The sequence below is a fragment of the Anomaloglossus baeobatrachus genome, chromosome 4 (assembly GCF_048569485.1).
Source record: "Anomaloglossus baeobatrachus isolate aAnoBae1 chromosome 4, aAnoBae1.hap1, whole genome shotgun sequence".
NCBI classification, from domain to species: Eukaryota; Metazoa; Chordata; class Amphibia; order Anura; family Aromobatidae; genus Anomaloglossus; species Anomaloglossus baeobatrachus.
This window is the reverse complement of record NC_134356.1, coordinates 575201005-575228907: the sequence shown is the minus strand read 5'-3', so window position 1 is coordinate 575228907 and position 27903 is coordinate 575201005. Positions and strand designations below refer to the sequence as shown.

Below are 27903 nucleotides of genomic sequence, written 5' to 3'. Positions count from 1 at the left end.
CCGGAGCTGAATCATATCCAGACAGCTCAGTTCTGCTGTATAATTTCCTATTATGTTGCTTGCCTCTGCAAAAAAAGGAATGAAGAGTAGGAATCCCTGTGTGTTGTGCTGTACATAGGAGACATCACAGCAGCTAGTATCCTCCCACCAGCTCAGAGTGGACTGCAATGTAGAGATAGTCTGCAGATGGGAAAATATTGAGAGCACAGGATACAAGTAATGTAATGGCCAGATATAGTGTTAGGCTATGTGCGCACGTTGCGTACTGTCAGTGCAGAACTTTCTGCAGTGATTTGAACAGCATACATGCACTTCAAATCGCTGCAGAAAGAGTCTGTAATGAAAAAAAAAAAAGCCGATTTCATGCGCTCTGCCTGCAGCTCCTCCCATAGACAGAGCGGGACCTGCAGGCAGAGCGCACGAAAAAAGTGACATGTCACTTCTTAGAACTCACGCTTCGGGCAGCAGCTGAAGCGCTGCGCTCTAATACGTCTCCTGCATATTCTTCATAGATTATGCTGGGGACGCAGGATGCATGCAGTTACGCTGCAGTGCAGATAGCAGCGTAACTGCATGCAATTACGCAACGTGCGCACATAGCCTTATTCCTAATGATATTCTCCACATTTTCTGCCTCTAAACTTTGTATATGTTTAGATAACATTAGATGTCTTCTACGTGTTTTCAACAGTTTCTGTTTGTGAGACTGATAGCAGGGCCGGCGTCAGCACGCGGCATACCCGGGCAAATGCCGGGGCCCTGGAGAGCTGGGGGGGCCCACTCGGCCTCGTCAGTTCTGCTGCCCCCGGGCCGAGTTCCCGGGACAGCAGTCCTTGGCACTGGAAACTGTGGCTGCCGGCCCTTTAAGGCCCGCAGAGACAGCGTTCACTGTGTTCTCCTGCATTGAGCATCATCTGTGGGCGGAGCTACCGCCCGGCGTCCTGCTCGGTCGCACAGATGAAGGAGTCACAGTGCCAGCCAGCGACCCCCAGCACATCGCTTCACTCCAGCGCTGTGTGGGCCTCATCTACACCGTGACCTGATCAGTATGTGGGACATCACTCCCTCCCCGCCCCTCCCTGTCCCCCCGTGCGTGTGTGGGCCCCGCAGAGCCGCTTGTGTGGGCCCCGCAGAGCCGCTTGTGTGGGCCCCGCAGAGCCGCGTGTGTGGCCCCCGGAGCCGCATGTGTGGGCCCCGCAGAGCCGCGTGTGTGGCCCCCGGAGCCGCGTGTGTAGGCCCCGCAGAGCAAGGTGTGTGTTTGTATGTATGTATGCATGCAGCAGAGCAGTATGCGTGTCTATATGTATGTATATATGCAGCAGAGCAGTATGCGTGTCTGTATGTATGTATGTATATATGCAGCAGAGCAGTATGCATGTCTGTATGTATGTATATATATATGCAGCAGAGCAATATGCGTGTCTGTCTGTATGTATGCATGTATGTATGCAGCAGAGCAGTATGCGTGTCTGTATGTATGCATGCTAAGCAGTATGCGTGTATGCATGTATGTATGCAGCAGAGCAGTATGCGTGTCTGTATGTATGCATGCTAAGCAGTATGCGTGTATGCATGTATGTATGCAGCAGAGCAGTATGCGTGTCTGTATGTATGCAGCAGAGCAGTATGCGTGTCTGTATGTATGTATATATGCAGCAGAGCAGTATACGTGTCTGTATGTATGCATGTATTTATGCAGCAGAGCAGTATGCGTGTCTGTATGTATGCATGCAGAGCAGTATGCATGTGTCTGTATGTATGCATGTATGTATGCAGCAGAGCAGTATGCGTCTGTCTGTATGTATGTATGTATGTATGCAGCAGAGCAGTATGCGTGTCTGTCTGTATGTATGTATGCATGTATGTATGCATGCAGAGCAGTTTGTGTCTGTCTGTCTATATATGTATGCAGCAGAGCAGTATGTGTCTGTATGTATGTATGCATGCAGCAGAGCAGTATGCGTGTCTGTATGTATGCAGCAGAGCAGTATGCGTGTCTGTATGTATGTATGTATGTATGTATATATGCAGCAGAGAAGTATACGTGTCTGTATGTATGCATGTATGTATGCAGCAGAGCAGTATGCGTGTCTGTATGTATGCATGCAGAGCAGTATGCGTTTCTGTCTGTATGTATGCATGTATGTATGCAGCAGAGCAGTATGCGTGTCTGTCTGTATGTATGTATGTATGTATGTATGTATGCAGCAGAGCAGTATGCGTGTTTGTCTGTATGTATGTATGCATGTATGTATGCAAGCAGAGCAGTATGTGTCTGTCTGTCTATATATATATGTATGCAGCAGAGCAGTATGTGTCTGTATGTATGTATGTATGCATGCAGCAGAGCAGTATATGTGTGTCTGTCTATATGTATGTATGCAGCAGAGCAGTGTGTGTGTGTGTGTGTCAGTCTATATGTATGTCTGCAGCAGAGCAGTGTGTGTGTGTGTGTGTATGTATGTATGCATGCAGCAGAGCAGTATGTGTGTGTCTGTCTATATGTATGTATGTAGCAGAGCAGTGTGTGTGTCTGTCTATATGTATGTATGTATGCAGAGCAGTATGTGTGTGTCTGTATGTATGTAGCAGAGCAGTATGTGTGTGTGTCTGTCTATATGTATGTATGCAGCATAGCAGTGTGTGTCTCTGTATGTATGCATGAATGATGTGTATCTATGTATGTCAGTGTATATGACTGTATAGATTTGTCTGTTTATATGTATTTTTGTGAGTTTGTCTTTAAATATGTATATGTACGTATCTGTGTATGTGTGTGTGTCTGCGTGTTTATGGGGCCCACTGGGACTCTTCCGCCCGGGGCCCACAAAAACCTGGAGCCGGCCCTGACTGATAGAAAACTTGTCTTTAGTTTGTTATCGTGTAATCCTGTCCACAAGTTGGAAAGTTTTTCCCATGGATGAAATGTTTGCATGTTGTACTGGACTGTAGGATGTAACATTTGTTACATACCTGTTGCAAGTCGCCTTGTTTCCTGACATTTTGCTGAAACTATGTGCCAAATAAGTAAACTGAGCGCACCGCACGGTATATAGATATATATATAGCCTTGTGATAAATTATGCAGTGACATTTGTATTTTATTCATGTAAATCACTACTCTGTCCACCCTAAGAACACCTGCACACATTGAGTATTTGGTGAGGTCTTTTTTACCTCCATATTTGTAAGTCAAAAACCAGGAGTGGGTGATAAATACAGAAGTGGTGCCTGTGTCTCTATTAGTCTCTCTTCACATTGCGTTTCAGTGGCTCCGTCGGGGCATACGTCCGAAAACCCGCCTCTCCCCCCACAAAACGTGTTTCTGACGTATGCGCCAACAGGGTCATTGAGTATAATGGAGCAGACAGAGCACGCGTATGTTCTATCTTGCACCATTTTCGGTTGTATACACTTTTTGCAGGCGGATTCCCAGACGTAGCAGACTACGTTCGGGTGTCCGCCTGCAAAAAGTGTATACACCTGAAAATGGTGCAAGACAGAACATACGCGTGCTCTGTCTGCTCCATTATTCCATTATACTCAATGGCCCTGTTGGCGCATACGTCAGAAACACGTTTTGTGGGGGGAGGGGCGGGATTTCGGATGTATGCCCCGACGGAGCCACTGAAACGCAATGTGAAAGGAGCCTTATACTTTTCCTCTGATTGTTCCACTTCTGATTTTGGTGCACAAAATACAAAGCGTTTCGCAGTACCAGTAAAATGAATGAGATTACTGAAAATGTCATGCTTACTCTGCTTTTTTTTCTTGCCTATTTTAACCATGATTGCAATTTTTCAAAATCCGCAGCATGTCAATTCAGTGTTTTCGCAACATTTTTCAACTTATAAACAATAGTAAGAACACTGTAAAAATGCATAAAACATGGCTATTGTATGCATTTTTCCCTCCAACTCTTTAGGGCAATCTGCTATAATTACACCACATGTGAACACATAACTTAGGACCAGAATGAGCAGGATTTTAATGAATAAAATAGAATTAATGGTGAAACTTTGACCAATACTATGAAGTGTTGCGTTGTCTTACTCTTTCCAGGTGCTGAACTCTCCCGTGGAACCATTCGAGTCTCTCTCTGCTCTGGAGATGGCAGAACAAGTCACGTTATTAGATCATCTGATCTTCAAGAAGATCCCATACGAGTGAGTGACAGCAAGACATGAAACCATAACATGGCCCAGATTACTCCATACACACCATCAGCTGTCAGTGTGCTGGAAGCAATATTTTGTCTCATCAGCCTGTAGTTAGGTAGATAGGTCAGAGGCAGTCAAAAGAGTTGACTTGTCCTTTAAAATATTTACTAATTAGTGATTTATGATCCAAGGAAATTATCAAACCGAGAATGTTTAGTCTATGGCTACATGATGACTCTATTGACAGTGTCACATTACAACATCGTAGCTGATAATCATGAGTGGGGAGTTGTGTTGTGACCCAAGAACTATAGTGATCACAATTTGGCTATCACAAAAAAAAACAACAAATTGGGCCCATCATACAAAGTATGTGCATGTGGGATGCCATATTACAGCTCTAACAGGGAACCTGTCACCAGATTTGTTCCTAAAGCCTGCTTTACGATATCGTATGCGATTTGCAACGCCCCCATCGTATGTGTGACACGTTCAATATGTTGAACGTGCCGCACAAACGATTAACCCCCGTCACACGTACTTACCCGTCCATACGACCTCGATGTGGGCGGCAAACGTCCACTTCCTGGAGTGGGAGGGACGTTCAGCGTCATATCGACGTCACGCGGCAACCGGCCAATAGAAGCATAGGGGCGGAGATGAGCGGGACGTAAACATCCCGCCCACCTCTTTCCTTCCACATTGCCGGCTGGAGCCGCGGGAGGCAGGTAAGATTTGTACAATATTCCCGGGGTGTCACACACTGCGATGTGTGCTGCCTCGGGAACATTGAACAACCTGACGTGCAATTCGTCAGGATTCAACGACGTGTATGCGATGAACGTTTTAACGTTCAATCGCACGTACCTGTCACACAGTACAATGTACCTTACAATGTCGGATGTGCGTCACTTACGACGTGACCCCGCCGACATATCATAAGATATATTGTAGTGTGTAAAGCGGGCTTTAGAAGCTGCGGCCTCCACCAGTGAGCCCTAATATACCGCATTCTAGAATACTGTATATAAGTGCCCAGGCCGCTCTGTAAAAAACACCTTTGTAATACTCACCTAAGGGGTGCTCCGGTCCAATGGGTGTTGATGCTCACAGGTCCGGTGCCTCCTCTCTACGGCGATCGCCAACTTCCTTCTTTCCCGCCCAGTATGGATGACACATCCTACGTCATCCACACAAGGCGGCATTGCAGTCCTGCAGAGGCAGACTTTGATCATTCTAAAAACACTTTCAAAAACTCTTAGAAAACCCTTCCAATTAATTTCTATTTCAAATCCACTTTGCTGGTAAAAAAAAAAGCTGAAAAAACCCTCATTAAGGCTATGTGCATACGCTGCGGATTTACCATGGATTTTATCGTGGATTTGCTGCAGAAAATGGGTCTAACCTTTCTGCAGTCATTCTCCAGCAAAACCTATGGGTATAAAAAAATGCTGTGCGCACACTGCGGTTGCGGATTTACCCACGGAATTCACGCTGCGAAATTAATGAGCATGTCACTTCTTTTCCACAGGTTCCTGCGGTTTCTGCCATAGATAATGGTAAAAATCTGCAGGGACCAACCTGCGGAAAAAACGCGGCAAATCCACACCAAAACCATACCAAAACGCGGCAAAACAGCATGCGGATTTCATTGCGGTTTTGGTGCAGATTTTACCACCAGTGTGGGATTCTTTCAGAGGGTCCGGATTTTCCTAAAGAAAGTCAAGTACTAGTGCACACATGGCCTAACAGGTTTTGAAAAACTCTTGGTGCAAAAAATAAATGCATTTTACTCCTTTAAAGCAGATCTTGAGGGAAACCACTCCAAATTAGCCACGGTCTAAACAAAAGACTGCAAAAAAAAAAAAAATTCTTGAGCTTCAGGAAAAGGAAAACTCCTCTAAAATCTCTCCCAAAAAATGACAAGTTCCTGAAGTGGTATCTACATGAAACCTCATTTATAAAATGAAAAAACTCCTGAGAGCATAGCCTTATTCATGTGAACAGTTTAATATTTAGACACTATAAAGATGGTGTCACACGACAGTATTAAAAATTAGTCCGATATTTTATCTAGAAAAGTAAGGCCATTTTTTTTTCTCACTTGTCATCCGTGTACAATCCGTGTTTTTACAGCAGCAGCATTTACAGTTTCCTATATTCCAGAAGTGCAATGTATTCGTAAAAAACAGATGCTATACTGTGTTATCCGTTTTCTTTCTCGCACCCATAGACGTGAATGGGTGAGTTTCATCCGATTTCTGCAGGAAAATCGGACATCCTGCAATTTTTTTCCCACACTCAGTTAAAAAAAAATAAAATTGGTCATCTGCATTGCCCCATTGAATAGGATCACTTATGGAAATGAAAGGGTGAACACTGTGCTGCTCTCGATGAACAAAGCTTCAAAGTTTCATTGAAGGTCAAAAAAGAGAATTTTGTTTACTTACCGTAAATTCTTTTTCTTATAGTTCTGTAATGGGAGACCCAGACCCAGACCATGGGTGTATAGCTTCTGCCTCCGGAGGACACACAAAGTACTACACTAAAAAGTGTAGTCCCTCCCTCTGAGCATATACACCCCCTGGATAACCAAATATAGCCAGTTTAGTGCAAAAGCTGAAGGAGAATAGCCACCCACAAGTAGAGATAGAGCAAGAACCGGAACAACCGGAGCCTCTGTCTACAACAACAGCTGGTGATAACACGCGGAACAAGAAACTGCCAACAGGCAACAGGGAGGGTGCTGGGTCTCCCATTACGGAACTATAGGAAAAAGAATTTACAGTAAGTAAACAAAATTCTCTTTTTCTTTATCGTTCCTATGGGAGACCCAGACCATGGGACGTCTCAAAGCAGTCCATGGGTGGGAATAAACAGAAAACTGAGAAGTAGGCGAAACCTAACTTCGCAAATGGGCGACAGCCACCTGAAGGGTGCGTCTGCCCAAGCTCGCATCTGCCGAAGCATGAGCATGCACTTGGTAGTGCTTCGAAAAGGCATGCAGACTAGTCCAAGTGGCAGTCTGACAGACCTGCTGAGCCGTAGCCTGGTGCCTGAAACCCAAGAGGCACCGACAGCTCTGGTCGAGTGTGCCTTGATCCCCGGCGGGGGAGGCACTCGAGTACACTGGTAGGCATCGGAAATGGCTGACCCAATCCAACGAGCTAGGGTCGGCTTGGAAGCCGAGAGGCCCTTACGCCGACCTGTGGTCAGCACAAAAAGAGAGGTGCACCGCCTAAGAACAGCGGTGCGAAACACAAAGATCCGGAGCGCCCGCACCAGATCCAGAGTATGCAACGCTTTTTCAAAGCGATGAACAGGAGCCGGACAAAAGGAAGGCAGGAAAATGTCCTGGTTAAGGTGGAAGGAGAAACCACCTTAGGGAGGAAGACCGGAGTCGGACGGAGAACCACCTTGTTTTGATGAAAAACCAAAAAAGGTGACTCCGAAGAGAGTGCAGCCAAATCAGAGACTCTCCCGAGGGAAGTTATGGCCACTAGAAAGACCACTTTCTGTGAAAGACGAGACAAAGAAACCTCCCTAAGAGGCTCAAAGGGGGGTTTCTGGAAGCCGTGAGGACCAGATTAAGGTCCCAGGGATCCAAAGACCGCCGGTAAGGCGGCATGATGTGAGGTGCGCCCTGTATGAAGGAGCGCACCTGAGCCAGCCGGGCGATACGCCGCTGGAACAACACTGGTACAGCCGAGACCTGTCCCTTGAGGGAATTGAGGGATAGTCCTAGCTGCAGACCGGACTGTAGAAGGGACAGGAGGGTCGGCAAGGAAAAAGGCCAAGAAGCATGGCCGGAAGGGTGACACCAGGACAGGAAAATTCTCCAGGTCCTGTGATAGATTTTGGCCAAGGAATACTTCCGAGCCCGAGTCATAGTGGAGATGACTTCAGGAGGGATACCAGAAGTCGTCAAGATCCAGGACTCAAGAGTCACGCCGTCAATCTGAGAGCCGCAGAATTCTGGCGGAAAGACGGACCTTGTGAGAGAAGGTCTGGACGGTCCGGGAGATGCCACAGCACCTCAACGGACAGATGGAGCAGGTCAGGGTACCAAGCTCGCCTGGGCCAGTCTGGAGGAATGAGAATGACCCGACGGCCCTCCATTCTGATCTTGCGCAGGACTCTGGGCAAGAGCTAGAGGGGGAAACACGTAAGACAGACGAAACTGGGACCAATCTTGAACCAGCGCGTCTGCTGCAGAGGCCTGAGGATCGTGGGAGCGAAGATCCACTTCCGGAGTGCCCCAAGTGCGGCAGATTGACCGAAACACTGACTGATGCAGAGCCCACTCGCCGCTGTCCACGGTTTGACGGCTGAGATAATCTGCCTCCCAGTTTTCCACGCCTGGGTTGTGGATTGCGGATGTGGTGAACCTGGAATCCTCCGTCCACTGAAGGATGCGTTGGACCTCCAACATTGCCAGGCGGCTGAGTGTCACGCCCTGGTGGTTGATTTAGGCAACCGCTGTGGCGTTGTCTGACTGGACTCGAATGTGCTTGCCCGCCAACTTGGTGAAAGGCCAAGAGAGCTAGAAGCACAGCTCTGATTTCCAGCACATTGATCGAGAGGGCTGATTCGGACGGAGTCCAAGTACCCTGCCTCTGTGGTGGAGATATACTGCTCCCCAGCCGGATAGACTGGCATCCGTGGTGAGGATCACCCAGGACGGGGCCAGGAAGGAGCGTCCCTGAAGAGAGAGGGGCCGAAGCCACCACTGAAGGGAGCCCCTGGTCTGTGGCGACAGAGCCACTAACCTGTGCAAGGAGGAAGTCCGCTTGTCCCAACAGCGGAGAATGTCCAGCTGCAGAGGACGCAGATGGAACTGGGCAAGGGAACCGCTTCCATTGATGCCACCATCTGACCCAGCACCTGCATTAGGTGCCTGATGGAATGACGGCGGGGCCTCAGCAAAGAGCACACCGCTAGTGAAGGGACTGCTGTTTGACTAAGGGCAGCTTCACAAGTGCCGGCAGAGTCTCGAATTGCATCCCTAGGTACATGAGCTTTTGGGTCGGAGTCAGAGTGGACTTGGGAAAAAGACAAGCCACCCGAATTGGACTAGAGTGGCGAGAGTGAGTGAAGCACTCCGCTGACGGTCTGCACTGGATGAAGCCTTGACTAGAAGGCCGTCTAGGAAAAGGGATGCCAACCCTTGGAGGTGCAGAACCGCAACCACAGCTGCCATGACCCTGATGAATACTCGAGGGGCCGTGGCTAACCCGAAGGGAAGAGCCACGAATCGGAAATGTTCCTCTCTGATTGCAAAACGTAGCCAACGCTGGTGTGAAACCGCAATTGGCACATGCAGATAGACATCTCTGATGTCGAGGGTGCAAGGAATCTCCTTGGGTCATTGATGCAATGACTGACCGCAGAGACTCCATGCGAAAATGCCGCACCTGAACATGCTTGTTGAGAAGCCTGAGATTCAGGATGGGCCGGAAGTAACCGTCCCTTTAGGGGACTAGGAAGAGATTTGAGTAGAAACCTCTGAACCGTTCCCAGGCGGGAACCGGTACAATTACTCCGTTGGCCTGCAAGGATGCCACGGCCTGAGAGAAGGCGGCGGCCTTGAAGCAGGGGGGAGTTGACAGAAAAAATCTGTTTGGCGGGCTGGATAGAATTCTATCCTGTAGCCGTGGGAGATGATATCCCGCACCCACTGATCGGAGACGTGTTGAAACCACATGTCGCCAAGCGGGAGAGCCTGCCACCGACCAAGGACATTGCTGGCGCGGCCAGATAGTCAAGAGGAGGCTGCCTTAGTGGCAGCAGCTCCTGCAGTCTTTTGTGGACGCGCCTTTGTGCGCCAGTTGGGTTTTTGGTCCTTGGCTGAGTCAGTGGACGAGGCCGAGGGCTTAGAGAATGACTAGTTGGAGGAACGAAAGGAACGAAACCTCGACTGGTTCCTGCCCTGGACTTCCTGGATTTGGTTTGTGGCATGGAAGTACTCTTCCCGCCAGTAGCTTCCTGAATAATTTCATCCAGTTGTTCACCGAACAGACTGGGCCCAGCAAATGGGAGCCCAGCAAGGTACTTCTTTGAAGAAGCGTCTGCCTTCCACTTTCGAAGCCACAAGATCCTGTGGATAGCGAGAGAATTGGCCGAAGCCACCGCAGTGCGGAGCCTCCAGCATGGCAGACATGGCAGGATGAAAAGGCTGAAGCCTGGCAGTTAAGGCAACCATCTCGGGCATAGAGTCCCTGGTGAGGGAATGCATCTCCTCTAGAGAAGCAGAGATGGCTTTGAAAGCCCACACTGCTGCAAAAGATGGGGAGAACGAGGCCCCTGTCGCCTCATATACAGATGGCGGTCAGTGGAATCCTTAAGAGAGTTGCCATCAGCCACTGATACAACCTTCTGGGCTGAGAGTCTAGACACCGGAGGGTCTACCTTTGGTGAATGAGCCCACTCCTTGACCACCTCTGGTGGAAACGGAAAATGGTCATCAGAACCACGCTTTGGGAAGCGTCTGTCAGGACAGGCTCTGGGCTTGGTCACAGTGGCCTGAAAACTGGAGTGGTTAAGGAACACACTCCTTGTTCTCTTAGGCAAGGTATACTGATGCTTTTCTGCCAGAGAGGGGTGCTCCCCTGATACAGGCGGATTGAGGTCCAGTACAAAATTAATGGACGCAATCAAATCACTAGCATCTGCGTCACTTTCGGACAGATCAATGGGGTACATGGAGGTAGCGTCCGAGCCCCCAGTAAAGGCATCCTCCTTGTCCTGCGAGTCAGCTCGTGAATCAGAGCCGCGGGACGAGGAAGGAGAGGGGACCCTGCGTCTCCATTTTAGGAGGACGGGGTCTGAGCCAGATGAAGAATCCTCTGTGAGCTTTGCTGAGCAAGCCATAGCAGCAGAAGCGCCCTGAGAAGGGGGCTGATGCATGTTCAGCAGTGTCCGGGACATCTGTCCCCTGGAGAGAGGGATTCTACCCAAGTCGGGGGTTCAGCCGACCACTGGGGATGAGCCTCCAGGCTGAGGCACCACCATGTTAGAGCAGGCATCACAATGTGGTTATGTGCTCAGTACAGGCAGTACGAGCCTACATGCAGTGCATATTAAGTACAGCCTTGCAGCCTTACTCCTCGCGTGAGACATGCTGCTGAAGTGGGGGCTCTGAGCCAGAATGACCCCCAGCAGAGTATATACGCAGAGTATATAAGCAGGTCCACAACCGGAGGTTGTGGCTTGCCAGACCGTTTGACATTGGGACATCTCTGTGCCCTCCAGATCCCACGGCCCGGACCCCCAGAGAGATGGCCAGCGCCGATCGCTGTCACAATGTGGTTATGCAGACATGCATAAGAACGCTGATAAAATGGCGCCGGAGCGAGGAGAGGGGGCAGGGCCTACTCTAAGAGCGGGATCCGGAGGGCCAAGGAGATATACAGGGGAGGGAATATTTCCTCAGAGAGGAGTGTCCCTCCTTTGTGCCGAACGGCCGCTGGGCGGAGCCGCACTGTCCCTCTGCATGATTGGCATGCAGGGGCAGTGAAAACGAAACTAGGCCTCAGGCGAAGCCGGGGCCTAAATTTAACAATGCGGCCGGCGAGCAGGCACCATCGGCGCGGTTCTCAGGTGAAAACCAGAGAACCGTCCGGAAATGTCAGAATAGATACACAGCACACTCTCCCCAACAATAAAGTACAAGGGATCCTCCGACAATAACGTCTCAGATACTTAGCTTGTGAGACGCAGGGCCAGGTCCCTGAGGGATGAGTGCTCCGTCCGGCAGGATCCTGAAAGGGCTGCGGATGGAGACTGGTCTCCTGCAAGGCAGGGAGAACCGTGCTGGCTCCCACTTCAAGCCAGAGCCCGAGGGATGGTGAAGGAGCGCGGCATGTAAGGCTCCAGCCCTGAAATCAACCTTAACAACACCGCCGACACAGTGGGGTGAGAAGGGACATGCCGGGAGTCCAGGCTTGGACCCGCTTTTCTTCAAACTCTTTCCAAAAATCAAAATCAGATGAGAATGCATGTGTGGATGTGTGCCTCCTGAACACAAAGCATTGAACTGGCTATATTTGGTTATCCAGGGGGTGTATATGCTCAGAGGGAGGGGCTACACTTTTTAGTGTAGTACTTTGTGTGTCCTCCGGAGGCAGAAGCTATACACCCATGGTCTGGGTCTCCCATAGGAACGATGAAGAAAGTGATTTTTATTCGACGTGTTTCGGAGCTGGAAAGCTCCTTCTTCAGGAGTCATTTGTGATTTATTCCTGAAGAAGGAGCTTTCCTGCTTCGAAACGTGTAGAATAAATATTACTTTTTTTTTTTTTATCATAAAGGTTTTTATTGAGTTTTCAGAAAAATACAAACTTCTCATACAACAACATCAAGAACAGGAGCATTGAGTAGCAAGAGGTGGAATAGCCTCAAGCCATTATCAGAATATCAATCTGGGACATTAAATACCCCTTACAACAACAACCTGAACATAGGAGCAGGGAGGGAGGGGGGAAAGAGAGGGGGTGGGGGAAGCAGCTCTACAAGACATTCTTAGGCATAATCAATTTATTTATGGTGTAGGTGTCGGTATCTGGGGGAGGGCCGTTGCATAAAGGGAAGTGGCCCACGGGTGCCATTGTTTAAGTCTCACCGTTCTCTTCTCTAGGTTGGGGGCCAAGTTGGTTTCGTATAGCCAGTGTAGGTTGATCCTCTCAATTAGATCTCTTTTTGTAGGGGGGCTCACCGACCTCCACTTGTATGCCACACAGTACCTGCCAGCTATGAGAATGTGAGAAATGATGTTTTTTAAAAGATCCGGGATCCCATCTAAGCCAATGTGTAGCACCGCTAAGGTTGGGTTTGGAGAAAGGCGGAGACTAGTAACCTCATGGATTAGATTGAACACCTCCTGCCAGAAGTTAGATAACTTAGGGCAAAACCACCACATATGACATAAGGTGCCCCTGTGGTTGCAGCCCCTCCAGCACAGTGGTGACACATGTGGGGAAAAAGAAGCCAGTTTAGTAGGGGAGTTGTACCACCTCAGATGAACCTTTTTTAATTGCTCTCTATGATTGAGACAAGAAGAGAACTTGTGGATCCATTTTGAGGCCGCGAACCATTCTTGCGGCGGAAGCGGAGAAGCTAGATCTTTTTCCCATTTGAGCATATACGGCAATTGTTTGTCCGGTTGTGGGGAGTTTAGCATATTATGGATATATGAAAGGCCTTTGATTTTGCTATTTTGAAAGAATTTTTTAATTGAGGCGTGGTCAGCTGTCGTGGGAGCCGGGAGATGAGGAGCGGACTGAAGAAAGTGACGTATTTGAAAAAACTGGAATAGACTATGTCGGGGAAGGTTAAATTTATCACACATTTCTGAGTACGGGAGTAGGACGCCTTCTCTATAGAGATCTGCTAGGGTGATTGGACCTCCACGTGTCCAGGCGGCAAGATTCAAGTTCGGAATGAAGGCTTCTAGCGATCTAAGGGGAATGCTGGGACCTAAAGCATGTGACACTGGCTTGCTCCACAAGGACCAAGCTTTCTTTAGAGCTGCTGTGGTGGGTAGAAGATCGCCGGGGGGCGAAGGGGTTAGGAGCAGGGAGTCTATGAATTGTTTAGGGGAGTGGACCTGTGCCCAGGTGTACTCAATCTGTAACCATCTTAAGTCTGAATCATTCCTCCACCAATCTCGAGCCGGTTCCAGGATAGCGGCTCTGTGGTATGTTAGAATATTAGGAATACCCATTCCTCCACCACTTAACGGGGCATGCATGCATCTCAGGGCTATTCTAGGTTTTTTCCCAGCCCATATAAATTTACTCATTAGCGAATGAATTTTGGTGAGATACCGTTGCGGAATTGTTAGGGGCAGGCACCGAAGTAAGTAGATAATTTTTGGGAGGCAGATCATTTTAAAGGTCTGCATTCTCGCCACCCAAGAGAGCGGGAGAAGAGAAAGGCGAGTAAGTTCTCTATCCAGTGAGGTGTGCAGGGTCAGCAGATTTTTCCGGATCACGGAGTGTAGCGGGGCCAGTATAATACCCAGGTAGGGGATACCCTCGTCTTCCCATTTGAAAGGGTAAAGATGAGAAAGAGTGGCTCTAGTTGAGGCGGGCAGGAAGAGCGGAAAAATTAAGGACTTGGTAATATTAAGCTTGTAATACGAGACTTGAGCGAAGGAGGACAGGATCTCCATTACGTGTTTTAGGGACACCTCTACATTAGTGCAGGATAAAATCACATCATCCGCATATAGACTAATCACATGGTTTGTACTCCCCACTCGAATCCCCGAGATCCGAGGGCATTCACGGATAGTCTGCGCCAGAGGCTCTATAGCAAGGGCATAGATGATAGGGGAGAGCGGACACCCCTGGCGTGTCCCATTGGATAATTCAAAACTCCGAGATATAAATCCGGATGCCAGAACTTTGGCGTTAGGGTTGGAGTATAGTGCCATTATGGCGGTAAGTATGGGGCCTTCAAATCCAAACTTGGCCAGTACAGATTTCAGATATCCCCAGTGCACCCTGTCAAACGCCTTCTCTGCGTCCAAGGACAGGAATACACTGGGGATTTTCCTCCCCTCAGCCACCGCAATCAGGTCCAGCATACGTCTCGTCCCATCTTTCGCCTGCCTCCCCGCCACAAACCCCACTTGATCCGGGGAAATCAGTGATGGAAGGACTTTATGTATTCTAGCTGAGATTATTTTGGCGTACAATTTTAAGTCGCAGTTTAGGAGGGATATTGGCCTGAAGTTTCCTGGTGATGTAGGGGGTTTTCCTGGCTTTGGCAGGGTAGTTATAATGGCCTCTAGATTATTTGGTGAAATATCTGCTGTGGCTCGCCAAGAGGAGAAAAGTCTCAGGAGGAAAGGAGACAGGGTTTCAGTGAATTGCCTATAATAGGAGTTAGTGAGGCCGTCTGGGCCTGGAGCTGAATTTCTTTTGGCTGTGATCACCGCCTGGCGAACCTCTTCCAGGGAGAAAGGGGAATTTAGTTGCTCTAGATGTACTGTAGATAACCGAGGAAGATTAATATTGTTTAAGAAGGAATTAATTGCCGATTGGGTAGGCTTTGGGGCATTGGGGTCATTTTTAAGGTTGTAGAGAGACTGATAAAAATCAGCGAATGCATTGGCTATTTCCGTTGGGTTGCGTATTGTGGCATTAGAACCCGTCACGAGGTATTCAATTTTGCTTTGCATTTCTCGTTTTTTAACCCTCCTGGCTAGTAAGGCACCCGCCCTGTCACCCATCATATAGTACCGCTGTTTGAGGGATCTTAAATTTTTCTCATAGTCTACCATCAGCAATTGGCGGAGCTGTGTTCTTAGTTTCCTGAGTTCGTCAGATGTTGACATGTTTGGGGCAGATTTATTGTGGGCTTCTAAAAGCGCTATGTGGGACAGTAGAGCTTTGGAAGTTGCCTGACGCCTCCTTTTCTCCCTAGTGGCAATTTTGATGAATGACCCCCTAATAAAGGCCTTGTGTGCAGACCATAGCGTTTCCTCTATCACCTCCTTGTTGTCATTAAATTTAAAAAACTCTGCGAGGTCGGCCTGCAACTCCTCAGAGATTTGTCTACAGGCCAGGAGGGAGTCATTCATGCGCCACCGGGTAAAAACGGGCGTGCGGCTTTGCTCCTGGACTGTCAGGTATATGGGGGCATGGTCCGACCAAGCTATAAGTCCAATTTTTGAATCTGAGCAATCCATAATAAGTGAGCTTTCAACCAGAAAGTAGTCCAATCTGCTGTATGAGGTGAACCGAGGTGAGAAGAATGTGTAGTCCCTCTCATTTGCATGTTGGTATCTCCATATATCATGGAGATGCCTTTCTGAAATTATTGTGCTCATTTCCTTCCTCTTTACAGCAGTATTGGAGCAATCCAGAGTGCTGGACATTAACATGTTAAAATCCCCGCAGATTATTTGCTTACCCTCTGTAACAGATGAAAGCTTGGAAAGAAACCTCCGCAGAAAGCTGATCTGACCAGAGTTGGGGGCGTAAAGGGTTGCAATAGTATACTTAGATCCATTTATGGAGCAATTAATAATGGCGTATCTACCTTCAGGGTCTAAATGTTGGGAATGTAGTGTGAACGCAACAGTATTTTTTACACAAATGAATACTCCAGCCTTTTTTTTTTTCCCACAAGCCAGCAGTATGAAAGGAAATTTAGCATTATTTAACCTGTGCGAGTCCCCCTGGAGGAGATGAGACTCTTGACCACAAATCACGTCACATTTGGATTTAACCACTTCCCGCCAAAACATGGATCTCTTGGCCGGCGAGTTCAGGCCCCTAACATTTATAGACATACAGTTCAGTACCATTGTACATGAAAAAAAATCCCTTGCCTAGAGCTGCGGGGGGAGAAAGGAAGGTTAGGCAGGAAAGAGGTAACACTGACAACATTAACATCACTAACATTACTGATGTAGGGAGCATCAGTCCACATAGAAAAAAGCCCAAAAAGGGGGCCTGCGGTATGGTGGAAATGTACCGCCATGGGGGCTCAGGGTCCTGGTTGAACAGAACCAGCGGACCTTAAAAGTAGCAACTAAGTCTCAGCCGCGACTCAGACATATCACATAACTCACGCGACGGACCAATCTTCATTCACTTTATCCCTTTGGGATGATCCTGTGGCTCTTGGAGATCTGGCCGGGAGATTTGCCATGTTCCATGAGGATAGGAGCTTTGCCAACTGTTGTGGGGAATGGCAGACGTGGGTGTTTCCTGCACGGAAAAGCAGGATCTTTACAGGGAAACCCCATTTATAGGATATAGCTTCATCCCTGAGAATTTTGGTATAAGGGGCAAATTCCCTCCTTTTTGCCAGGGTTCCTGCAGACAGATCCGGAAAAATGGACAGGTGCTGGAATTGCTCAGACAGAGGCGGCCTCCTTCTCAGGGCTTGCAGCAGGGCTTCTTTGGTCTTGTAAAAGTGCAGGCGAGCCAAAGTGTCCCGGGGGGCATCAGCACTGAGGGATTTAGGCTTAGGGACTCTGTGTATTCTGTCCACCAGGAAATCAGTTGCAGACAGGTCTGGGAGCAGCTCCTGCAGCAAGGAGCCTAGAAAGCTCTGCAGCCCCTTGTCTGGTATGGCCTCTGGAATTCCTCTGATTCTTATGTTGTTTCTGCGGGACCTGTCCTCTAAATCCAAGACCTTGGTATGGAGCTTTTGCACTTGTTCCTCCAGTGCTGCATTGGCATCAATGACGCTATTGTGTGACTTTGTCAGCTCCTGCATTTTAGTTTCAATGTGTGCTGTGCGACTGCCTATGGCAGTGATATCTCCCCTCAGCTCAGCCACCATATCTTTCCAATCCTGCTGCAGTGATGAGCGGAGGGCACTGAGCAGTTTCTGCATGGTACCTTTGGTAAGCGGTATATCTGCAGCGTCTGTGTCCAAGTCTGGGCCTGCTGTGGATCCCCTCCTGGATGAGCGTGAGGAAGCTGTGGAGGAGGATGCTGCTGCCATTTTCCCTCTTCCCGTGCTGGAGAAGAAGTCTGTAACTTTCGCCGGGGACGGCTTCTTCTGGGACTTTCCCCTTGGCATGCCACGTTCCTGGGTACCTCCGCAGCACTTTCCCCCCGTGTGCAGAGAGATTGGTGCCACTGGTGAGCCGCAGTGAGCCGGTTAGGAGTCGAGGTGGCTGGAGCTCAGCAGCTAGGTGACCGGTGCCATTAGCAAGCAGGCCACGCCCCCCAATAAATATTACTTTTGACCTTCAATTTACCTTTGAGGTTTTGTTCCGGGATGGCAGCGCAGTGTTAATCCTTTCATTTCCATAAGTGATCCTGTTCATCTGCTATAGGGACTGCTGCAGCCAGAATCTCTCCATCCATGCGCATATACTAGTTCTGACTCTCACAACTACCTCAGATGAGTGAGACTCCACCTAACTTCATTTACCCCACCTGCGCCTTTTGTCTTTCCAGTTCCCACAATCTGCCCCATTGAATAACCTTGGTCTGACTGCTGTCCATTTTTTTTCATGGGTAGCACTCGCACCAAATATACGGTTGTGTGAACGAGCCCTAAGAAGATATTCCATTCTATCATTATAAAATCCTTCCTTCCTTATAAAAAATATCACCATCAGAGTAGCGAGTCTTGAGAGTGCGGAGTGTCTCGCTGTACATAGTTGTCTATGAGACATCTCTCTTGGTATGGCTGTTATACATGTTACTTGTACATTATCATATTATATTAGAAAATACTAAAAGTTTCCATTTTACTGGTGAGCGGTCATGATCCATTATTTCATGTACTTATATAGTTTCCTATGTAATCAGTTCTACGAATTACAGTATATGTATTCTTGTCCTAATCCTTTATCTGGGGTTTTTCCTATAGGGAATTTTTTGGTCAAGGCTGGATGAAAGCCGACAAGAACGAGAGGACACCCTACATCATGGGCACAAGCAAACACTTCAATCATGTAATATATTTCGTATGCATAAAATGCAGTTTATGTATATAGTTAATAGCTTTAATACGGAATAAATATTGTCCCCTTCCATATACTCTTGTAACCTGCCCAGAATTGTTACAATGGCTAGGACTCAATGGCAAATCCGCAGTATAGATAGTTCTCTTGTGCCAATCTGGAGCTCTGTTCTTATAGTACTGACTTATCCTCCATGATAAGCTGTAATGTATACCTAATATGAGAAGCTGCGAGTTTTAATAATATACTAACCATGTATTTGGATGTGTCAGATGAGTAACCTGATTGCCACTGAGATCCTGCGGAGTGAAGAGCCAGCCATCCGTGGGTGTACCATTGAGAAGTGGGTGGCAGTGGCCGATATTTGCCGGTGTCTACACAATTATAACGCTGTTCTGGAGATCACTTCATCACTGAATCGGAGCGCTATATTCCGGCTCAAGAGGACCTGGATCAAAGTGTCCAAACAGGTAACACAGTGAAATTCAGTCCAGCATGGTGTAAAATTGTTAAAATTGGTTCCAGCATTTACAATTCAGTGGAGAGCTTGAAGGCAAAACTGGGACCACTGAAATTCTGAGATGTCAGAAAATTAGTCACTAGACTTCTCCAAATTGTGGGTCAAGAGGGGGGAAATCAACAAGGTATGTCCTCTGTCATGGCTGCCAGTGGGAAGGTCAAAAAGTCGATAATGCCAGGACACGTAAATATAGGCCTATGTTTGTGAAGATTTTTTTTTTCCCTAGTAACACTAAGCTTTGTTGATGTCTATCTCGGCATTTCTCTTACTAGTAAACACCCGACCTCTCCATAGCCAGTGCCGTATCAGGCAATTAGCCCTAAAGGTTGTTTTTTCACAATTATAAATTAACAAAAAATATAGACCATTGGGCCACAGAACTTTTACTTAGACACGATTGTTTTGTATAATTCTTCGTGGTTCTGTAGGTATCTAAATTCAATACTGGAATATATTAACTTTGTGTAATGAATTTGTGGCAAATATAATAATTTCTCAATGTCAGGCAGCAGCTGCAAAAGCAAACAAGATTTTAGGGTGTGTAAAAAAAAGATAAACTAGATCCCGTGATCCCAACATATTGTTACCCATCTATAAATTACTTGTAAGGCCACATCTGGAATAGGGGATCCAGTTTTGGGCTCCACATTTTAAAGAGGATATTCAGAAGTTAGAGTTAGTTCAAAGGCGGCAACTAGACTACTACAAGGAATGAAAGGCCTCACATATGATAAGAAAAGTTGGATTTGTTTAGCTTAGAAAAAAAAGACGTCTCAGAGGAGATCTCATTTATATGTATAAATATATGTGTGATCAATATAAAGGACTGGAAAAGGAAAAGGGTAGCGCATATGAGAAGCACCCGTGGGCTGGAGTTATTAATAAAAATTGTGGATCCGAGTTAGGAATCGCTGCTGGCTCCTAGGATTCTCCGGCACCTTAGATCCTGGAGCTCCTGTGCGATCCTCCGTCCTTCAGGTTGGAGTGGTTCAAATTTTGCCTGGCAGGTCCTGTTCCTCAAAGCAGCTCTGATACCTGAGGAAAGCAACAGAGACTTTGCTGAAACGCGTTGTATAAAACAGGAGTTTATCCTTTTTATTACTATTAATAATAAAACAAATCATCCACAAAGCTGGCAGCCCATTCATTAGCGCTCAACCAGACTGAAATTTTAATTCACAATATAAAGGACTGGCACATGACTTATTCCTTCCAAAGACAATACTAAGGACCAGGGGGCATACACTGTGAGTGGAAGATAGGTGATTCCCTCAGCTAAATAGGAAAGGGTTCTTTACAGTTAGAGCGGTCAGACTGTGGAATGTCCTACCACAAGAGGTAGTAATGGCAGATACTATAACAACTTTTTTAAAAAAAGGGCTGGATGATTAGCTCACTACGCAACATTGTCATATTATTGTTATAAATGATTTAGTAACAAAATGTAGAATTGGTGGATGAAGATTGAACTAGATGGACCTAGATCTTTCTTCAACCTATGTAACTGTGTAATTTATTTACTTTAATTCTGAACCCTGATTATTTATTTTAGACAAAGACCTTAATTGACCGACTTCAGAAGTTGGTGTCTTCAGAAGGGCGATTTAAGAATCTCAGAGAGGCCTTGAAGAAGTAAGCTTTTTATTTCTTAAGTATTGCATGTTCACGTGGGAGAAACATCGGTGTAACAACTGTGGGATTTACGTGCATTACAAAAGACCTTTCATAGTATAACTTTTAATAAAGTGTAACCGAACTGTCAAAAAGCAAGAAATGCCACGGATACTTGAGAAGGTTTGATTGGTGGGGTCCAGGTGCCAATATCCTCACCGATCAGTAAAACAAAGGAGCAGAAGCGCTCAGAAGACAGACTCAGTAGAACGTCTGCGATGTCTCTATGACTTTTCACATGTTTTCTAAAATTTCTGATACACTTGAAGCACTGCCAGTTCCGGTTTCACCCTTCATCATTTGTAAACAGTGATAGGCCCTCGTACCAGCTTTCCGTGAGCTGCTTAGGCTAGTTTCAGACATCCGGCATTTCGCCGGATGCGGCACACTCCAGTACAGTGTAGTACAGTACAATGGCATCGCGGCAACCTCCGGTCATATGCTGTCATGTGACCGGAGCTTGACGCGATGCCATTGTACAGTATTAACACTGTACTGGAGTGTGCCGGATCCAGCAATCCGGTGAAATGTTGGATGTGTGAAACTAGCCTAAGACCTTCAGAATTTCACCCCCTGCTGTCTTGTTGCTATATTAAAACTGCACAGAGAAGCAGATCTTACCTGGCTTTCTCTTCTGCCACCAGCTGTGATCCTCCTTGTGTGCCATACCTGGGCATGTATCTGACAGATTTGGCATTTATAGAGGAAGGAACCCCGAATTACACAGAGGACGGCCTGGTCAATTTCTCAAAGATGAGGATGGTGAGCTATATATACAGAAACACAGCATATAAGGTCTATGAAGTAATGAATATTTGTTTCGTATGAAGGAAATGTTGATACATTTTTGTCTTAATCCTTAAAGAAACTGTCAACCTAAAATGACTGTTTAAACTAGTCCTATAAGGGACTTATCCCGTATAAAAACCCTACCTTGTAGTAAAAGCTGCCTTTTTGTGCAGAAAAAGCATTTGGTTTGCTATGTACCCCGGACATGGCCAAGAGATTTCGTGCATTGTTCAGCCTCCTCGATTCTCTTGAATCATTAGATCCCGCTGTAGATTGACAGCGCTAGATTGGCTATAGCGGATGCTGCATGAAAAGAATCCTCCGGTGTGCCCGCACACAATTTATATGTGCTCACGAACCTCTGCTGTGACCGCTCGATCCTCTGATACGATTTTCAGAGTGGAGGATCGCAGTGACACAACAGAGAGAACAGGCTGCGACCATGGACGCCGGCTCCTGATTGTTAATTTAGGCAACACTTGCTTTCGCCAAGTGCGTGCTGTAAATCATATAGAAGCGGCGGTTCATTTTAATTGAGGGGTCTGACCGCTGCACCAAATTTCCTGACCATCCCTAAGACGCACCGAGCAGCATAGTTTACATATCATGCTAAATGCTTTTTAGGTACAACAGAAGCAACATGTAGTACAACAAAGGAAGGGTTTTCACAGGGGATAAGTCCTAGTAGACACACATTCCTCCAATTATCGCTATTTTCTTAATTCTGCTTAATTCAATGATTTATATTTAACTTCAGATTTCACATATAATTCGGGAGATAAGACAGTTTCAGCAGACGTCCTACAAAATAGAGCACCAGCCTAAGGTAAGTAAGCCAGCCACAGCAATAACCTAGCCATACAGATGTGTCTCTGACCGCTGGCTCTCCTGACATCCCCATTCCAAATAATGCTTGTCTCAATAGATTGTTCACATGTTTTTAGGCGGGCTTTGCACGCTGCGACATCGGTAACAATGTGTTACCAATGCTGCAGCGATAGTCCCGCCCCCGTCGCACGTGCAATATCTAGTGAAAGCTGCCGTAGCGATTATTATCGCTACGGCAGTTTCACACGCACATACCTGCCGTGCGACGTCCCTCTGGCCGGCGACCCGCCTCCTTCCTAATGGGGCGGGTCGTGCGGCGTCACAGCGACGTCACACGGCAGGTGGCCAATTGAAGTGGAGGGGCGGAGATGAGCAGGATGTAAACATCCCGCCCACCTCCGTCCTTCTCATTGCAGCCGGCGGCAGGTAAGGTGAAGTTCCTCGCTCCTGCGGCTTCACACACAGCGATGTATGTTGCCGCAGGAGCAAGGAACAACATCGCACCTGTCGCTGCACCGGCATTATGGAAATGTCGGAGGCTGCAGCGATGATACGATAACGACGCTTTTGCGCTCGTTCATCGTATCAAAAAGGATTTGCACGTTGCGATATCGACTGCGACGCCGGATGTGCGTCACTTTCGATTTGACCCCACCGACATCGCACGTGCAATGTCGCAACGTGCAAAGCCGCCCTTAGTGGGGAGGTTTGAAAGATCCGCTCGCAGAAATCTCCGATGGTGGATTATCTCCTAGAGAGACAAAAGTGCAGGTTTTTATGGCTATAGAATGATTAAAGGGAACCTGTCAGGTGCAATATGCACCCAGAACCACGAGCAGTTCTGAGTATATTGCTAATCCCTGCCTAACTGTCCCTGTATATAGTAGCATAGATAAAGAGATTTTTACAAAAAATATTTCTAAAGATACTTCATGATATGCTAATGAGCGCAGGGACAATTCGCACAGGCATTAGTTCCCCCGATTAGTCCGCCCTCCTAACATGTTATTCAATGCCCACTGTCCAGCGTTATCGGTAGTGATGCGTGTATCTGTGTCCGTTGTCACCACTTCAGACGCCGGGTTTAGGGTCAGTTCACATGATCAGAAATCCCGGCACTTCCAGTCATGCGCACTATGAAGCCGGATATACGCATCCCAGCTTTTGAGAGGCCTAGTGCACATGACCGGAAGTGCCAGGACTTCTAATCATGCACACTAAGGCGGGCTTTGCACATTGCGACATCGCAAGCCGATGCTGCGATGTTGCATGCGATAGTCCCCTCCCCCGTCACAGGTACGATATCTTGTGATAGCTGGCGTAGCGAACATTATCACTACGCCAGCTTCACATGCACTCACCTGCCCTGCGACCGTCGCTCTGGCCGGCGACCCGCCTCCTTCCTAAGGGGGCGGGTCAAGCGGCATCATAGCGACGTCACACGGCAGGCGGCCAATAGCGGCGGAGGGGCGGAGATGAGCAGGATGTAAACATCCCGCCCACCTCCTTCCTTCCGTAGAGCTGCCGGCGGCAGGTAAGGTGAAGTTCCTTGCTCCTGCGGCGTAACACACAGCGATGTGTGCTGCCGCAGGAACGAGGAACAGCATCGTACCATCGCTGCAGCAAAATTATGGAAAAGTCGGAGCTTGCAACGATGATACGATAACGACGCTTTTGCGCTCGTTTATCCTATTATCTAGAATTTACACACAACGATGTCGAAAGTGACGCCACATGTGCGTCACTTTCGATTTCACCCCACCGACATCGCACATGCGATGTTGCAACGTGCAAAGCCGCCCTAAAGCCTGCTTTACACACTGCAATGTATCTTACAATGTGTCAGCGGGGTCACGTCGTAAGTGACGCACATCCGGCATCGTAAGTTACATTGCAGTGTGTGACAGGTACGTGCAATTGCGATTGAACGTTAAAACGTTCAACGCATATACATCGTACCTTTCTCTAGAATTGCACATCAGATTGTTCATCGTACCTGGGGTAGCACACATTGCAGTGTGTGACACCCCGGGAACGATGAACAGATCTTACCAGCGTCCTGCGGCTCCCAGCCCACAATGCGGAAGGAAAGAGGTGGGCGGGATGTTTACGTCCCGCTCATCTCCGCCCCTCCGCTTCTATTGGCCGGCTGCCGCGTGACGTCGCTGTGACGTCGAACGTCCCTCCCACTCCAGGAAGTGGACATTCGCCGCCCACAGCGAGGTCGTATGGACAGTTAAGTACGTGTGACGGGGTTTAATCGTTTGTGCGGCACGTTCAACAAATTGAACGTGCCGCACATACGATGGGGGCGTTGCAAATCGCATACAATATCGTATGCGAAATTGCAACGTGTAAAGCAGGCTTAACCCTAAACCCGGTGTCTGAGGCACTGACAACTGACACAGGTACGCACATCACCGCTGATGACGCTGGACAGTGGGCATTGAATAGTACACTAGCACGCCCCTGTAGGCATGTTAAGAGGGCTGACTAGTTGGGGGAGCTAACACCCTTGCTAATGAGTGTAGGGACAATTCGCACAGGTATTAGTTCCCCCAATTAGTCTGCCCTCTTAACATGTTAACACGCCCACAGGGGCATGCTAACATGCTATTCAATGCCCATTGCCCAGCGTTATCGGTAGTGACGCGTGACCATTGTCACCGCTTCAGACGCCGGCTTTAGGGTCAGTGCACATGATCAGAAGTCCCGGCACTTCCAGTCATGCACACTATGTAGGCGGATGTACGCATCCCAGCTTTAGAGAGGTCTAGTGCGCATGTCTGGACGTGCCAGGACTTATGATCATGCACACTAACCCTAAACCCAGTGTCTGAGGCGCTGACAAGTGACACAGGTACGCACATCACCGCTGATGACGCTGGACAGTGGTCATTGAATAGTACACTAGCACGCCCCTGTGGGCATGTTAAGAGGGCTGACTAGTTGGGGGAACTAACACCCTTGTGACTAGTCCCTGCACTCATTAGCATATCATAAAGAATTTTTAGAAATACTTTTTTTTAAAGATTTCTTTATCTATGCTACTAGATATAGGGACAGTTAGGCAGGGATTAGAAATATGCACCCAGAACTGCTTGTGGTTCTGGGTGCATATTGGACTTAACAGGTTCTCTTTAACACAATATTTTATAGGGTTCAGTACCTGAGATGTAACTGTACACATCTAACCATGAAGTGTTTGGTATCTTACAGGTTACACAGTACCTCTTGGACACCACAGGAGTGCTGGATGAAGAAGGTCTTTATGAAGCTTCTCTCCGGCTGGAGCCCAAACTCCCCACTTGAAATTTTGCTACATTTCATCTGCCTGTATCATATTGTACAGACCCCCCACGCCTCTCGCCGGATCCTTTTATGCAGGGGTCACCATGCAGGGGCAGAGATGTCTGTGTCTCCATCCATCCCAAACACCTAGCTGCTCCTAATGGAGGCCCCACAATGCCCTCACACCCAATGTTCCCCAAAGACACCCCTAGAAAGAGTGACCAGGGTGGAGACGGAGATACCTCTCTCCAGGAGCACCGGCCTAGTGCACATGTGCAGGGCTGGCAATGACTGAAACGTTGCTGCCGCCTCCTATTGACTGTAAATTTAAGAATAAAGCAACATGTCGATGTGCAGCATCTCACCACCAAACCAGTGGTCTCCACTTCCACCACCATGCTTGAATGGAGAGGTTCATGGCTCTGTGTGTTTTTAAAAGGGAGGTTTCAGTATTGAACTAAAGAAAAGAAAGGGTTCATTTATTATTCTCCATCATGGAGAAATGAAATGAGATATTATCCTGCAACTAAAGAGGGCACTTTCATGATAGCAATGTGAGCGCAGCTCTGCAGTACAGAACCAGCTCCATGAAATGACTGGTCTCTCAAGCCTTCAAATGGCACATGTCCAGCAGATTGCAGCAGCTTTGCAAATCTTGGACTCTACTCCAGCTTTGTCTTGTTGACGTTGAGCAGTAGTATCTGTCCATGGCTGCAACAGAGAACAAAATTACACAAATTATCCAGATAAGTGGTATAACAGCCTGCAGTTTAGCAGCGGATATAGTGGGCTGGTCCTGTGGCTGATATAATGGCTGCGAATTCCAGTGCTTTACTATCAGAGCATCATTGCAAGCTAGCGAGCTACAGCAGACGGCTTATGGCAGTGGCTGCATATGGAATTGGCTCAGCTCTGTAAAGGGAAGGTTTGATGGTGGTATAGGTAGAGCGTCCACAGAATGGTCATATTAATCTGTCGGGGAGGTCCAACAGTGAGTGTTGACAAAAATTTGCAGCTACATTTTGTTTTCTTTATTTTTTGTACTATAAAGTGTTTCCTGATTACCTCTCGCTAATAAATCTTTTATCTCAGGGTTACCACTAATTGAGCTTGTTTATTGAGATCTGTAAAACTGCGTTAGACTCTATGGTCAGAAAGTTTGACATACGTCTGTTATTAAAGGGGTATCCTGCTCCACTTGAGTGGTGAGTGGGGCCGCTGACGTCCACTCTACTGATAACTACACGTCATGTGTGCGTGATCTGCAAGTATAGTGCGCCTCTATTATTCTAGGCTTTCTAGATATACAGTGGGCAAAACATATTCTGGCCACTTGCAAGGGTCAAATAATTACTTAAAGTGACCCTGTCATTTCCATTATACACCCAGATCCTTGAGTAGTTCCGGGTGCATATTTCTAATCCCTGCCTAACCGTCCCTGTATACACTATCATAGATAATGACATCTTTAGAAAAAGTATCGCTAAATATCCTTTATGATATGCTAATCAGCGCAGGGACTAGTCACAAGGGTGTTATATGACTCAAGTAGTCTGCCCTCTTAGCATGTTAGCACAGCCACAGGGGCATGCTAACATGCTATTCAATGCCCGGCATCATCATTGGTGACTGCGTACGTGTGTCCGTTCACCACATCAGACACCGGGTTTAGGGTCAGTGCGTATGGTCAGAAGTCCTGGCATTTCTGGTCATGTACACTACACCTCTCTGAAGTCAGGACATGTATACCCGGCTTCATAGTGTGCATGACTGGAAGACTGGGACTTCTGAACATGCACACTGACCCTAAAACCGGCATACTGAGGCGGTGACAACGGACACAGGCACGCATGTCACCACCAATGACACTGGGCAATGGACATTGAATAGCATGTTAGCACGCCTCTTAAGTGTGCAAACATGTTAAGAGGCAGAAACAGCGCAGGAACGAACATCTTGTGACTAGTCCCTGCACTCATTAGCATATCATATAGGATCTTTAGAAATACTTTTTCTCTATCTATGCTACAAGAGGCAGGGAATTCCAATATGCACCCAAAACTGCTCGTGGTTTTGGGTGCATATTGGACCTGACAGGTTCCATTTAAAAAAAAAAAATATATATATATATATATAACAGACCAAAAGTTTGGACACACCTTCTCATCTCTAGAACAACTGTTAAGAGGAGACTTTGTGCAGCA

General features: G+C 47.5%; 1 protein-coding gene across 2 annotated transcripts in view; it reads left to right on the top strand.

Moving 5' to 3' along the window:
• Positions 1 to 26796, top strand: part of RASGRF1 (Ras protein specific guanine nucleotide releasing factor 1) — a 162521-nt gene extending 135725 nt beyond the window's left edge. For both annotated transcript variants that reach the window (XM_075346106.1, XM_075346105.1), the window contains exons 21-27: positions 4063 to 4166; positions 18507 to 18591; positions 18873 to 19070; positions 20673 to 20752; positions 21436 to 21553; positions 22338 to 22406; positions 25628 to 26796. In XM_075346106.1, coding sequence (XP_075202221.1) covers positions 4063 to 4166; positions 18507 to 18591; positions 18873 to 19070; positions 20673 to 20752; positions 21436 to 21553; positions 22338 to 22406; positions 25628 to 25720 — 747 coding nt within the window. In that variant the 3' untranslated portion in view covers positions 25721 to 26796. The remainder of the gene's footprint in view (positions 1 to 4062; positions 4167 to 18506; positions 18592 to 18872; positions 19071 to 20672; positions 20753 to 21435; positions 21554 to 22337; positions 22407 to 25627) is intronic.
• Positions 26797 to 27903: the final 1107 nt, after the last annotated feature.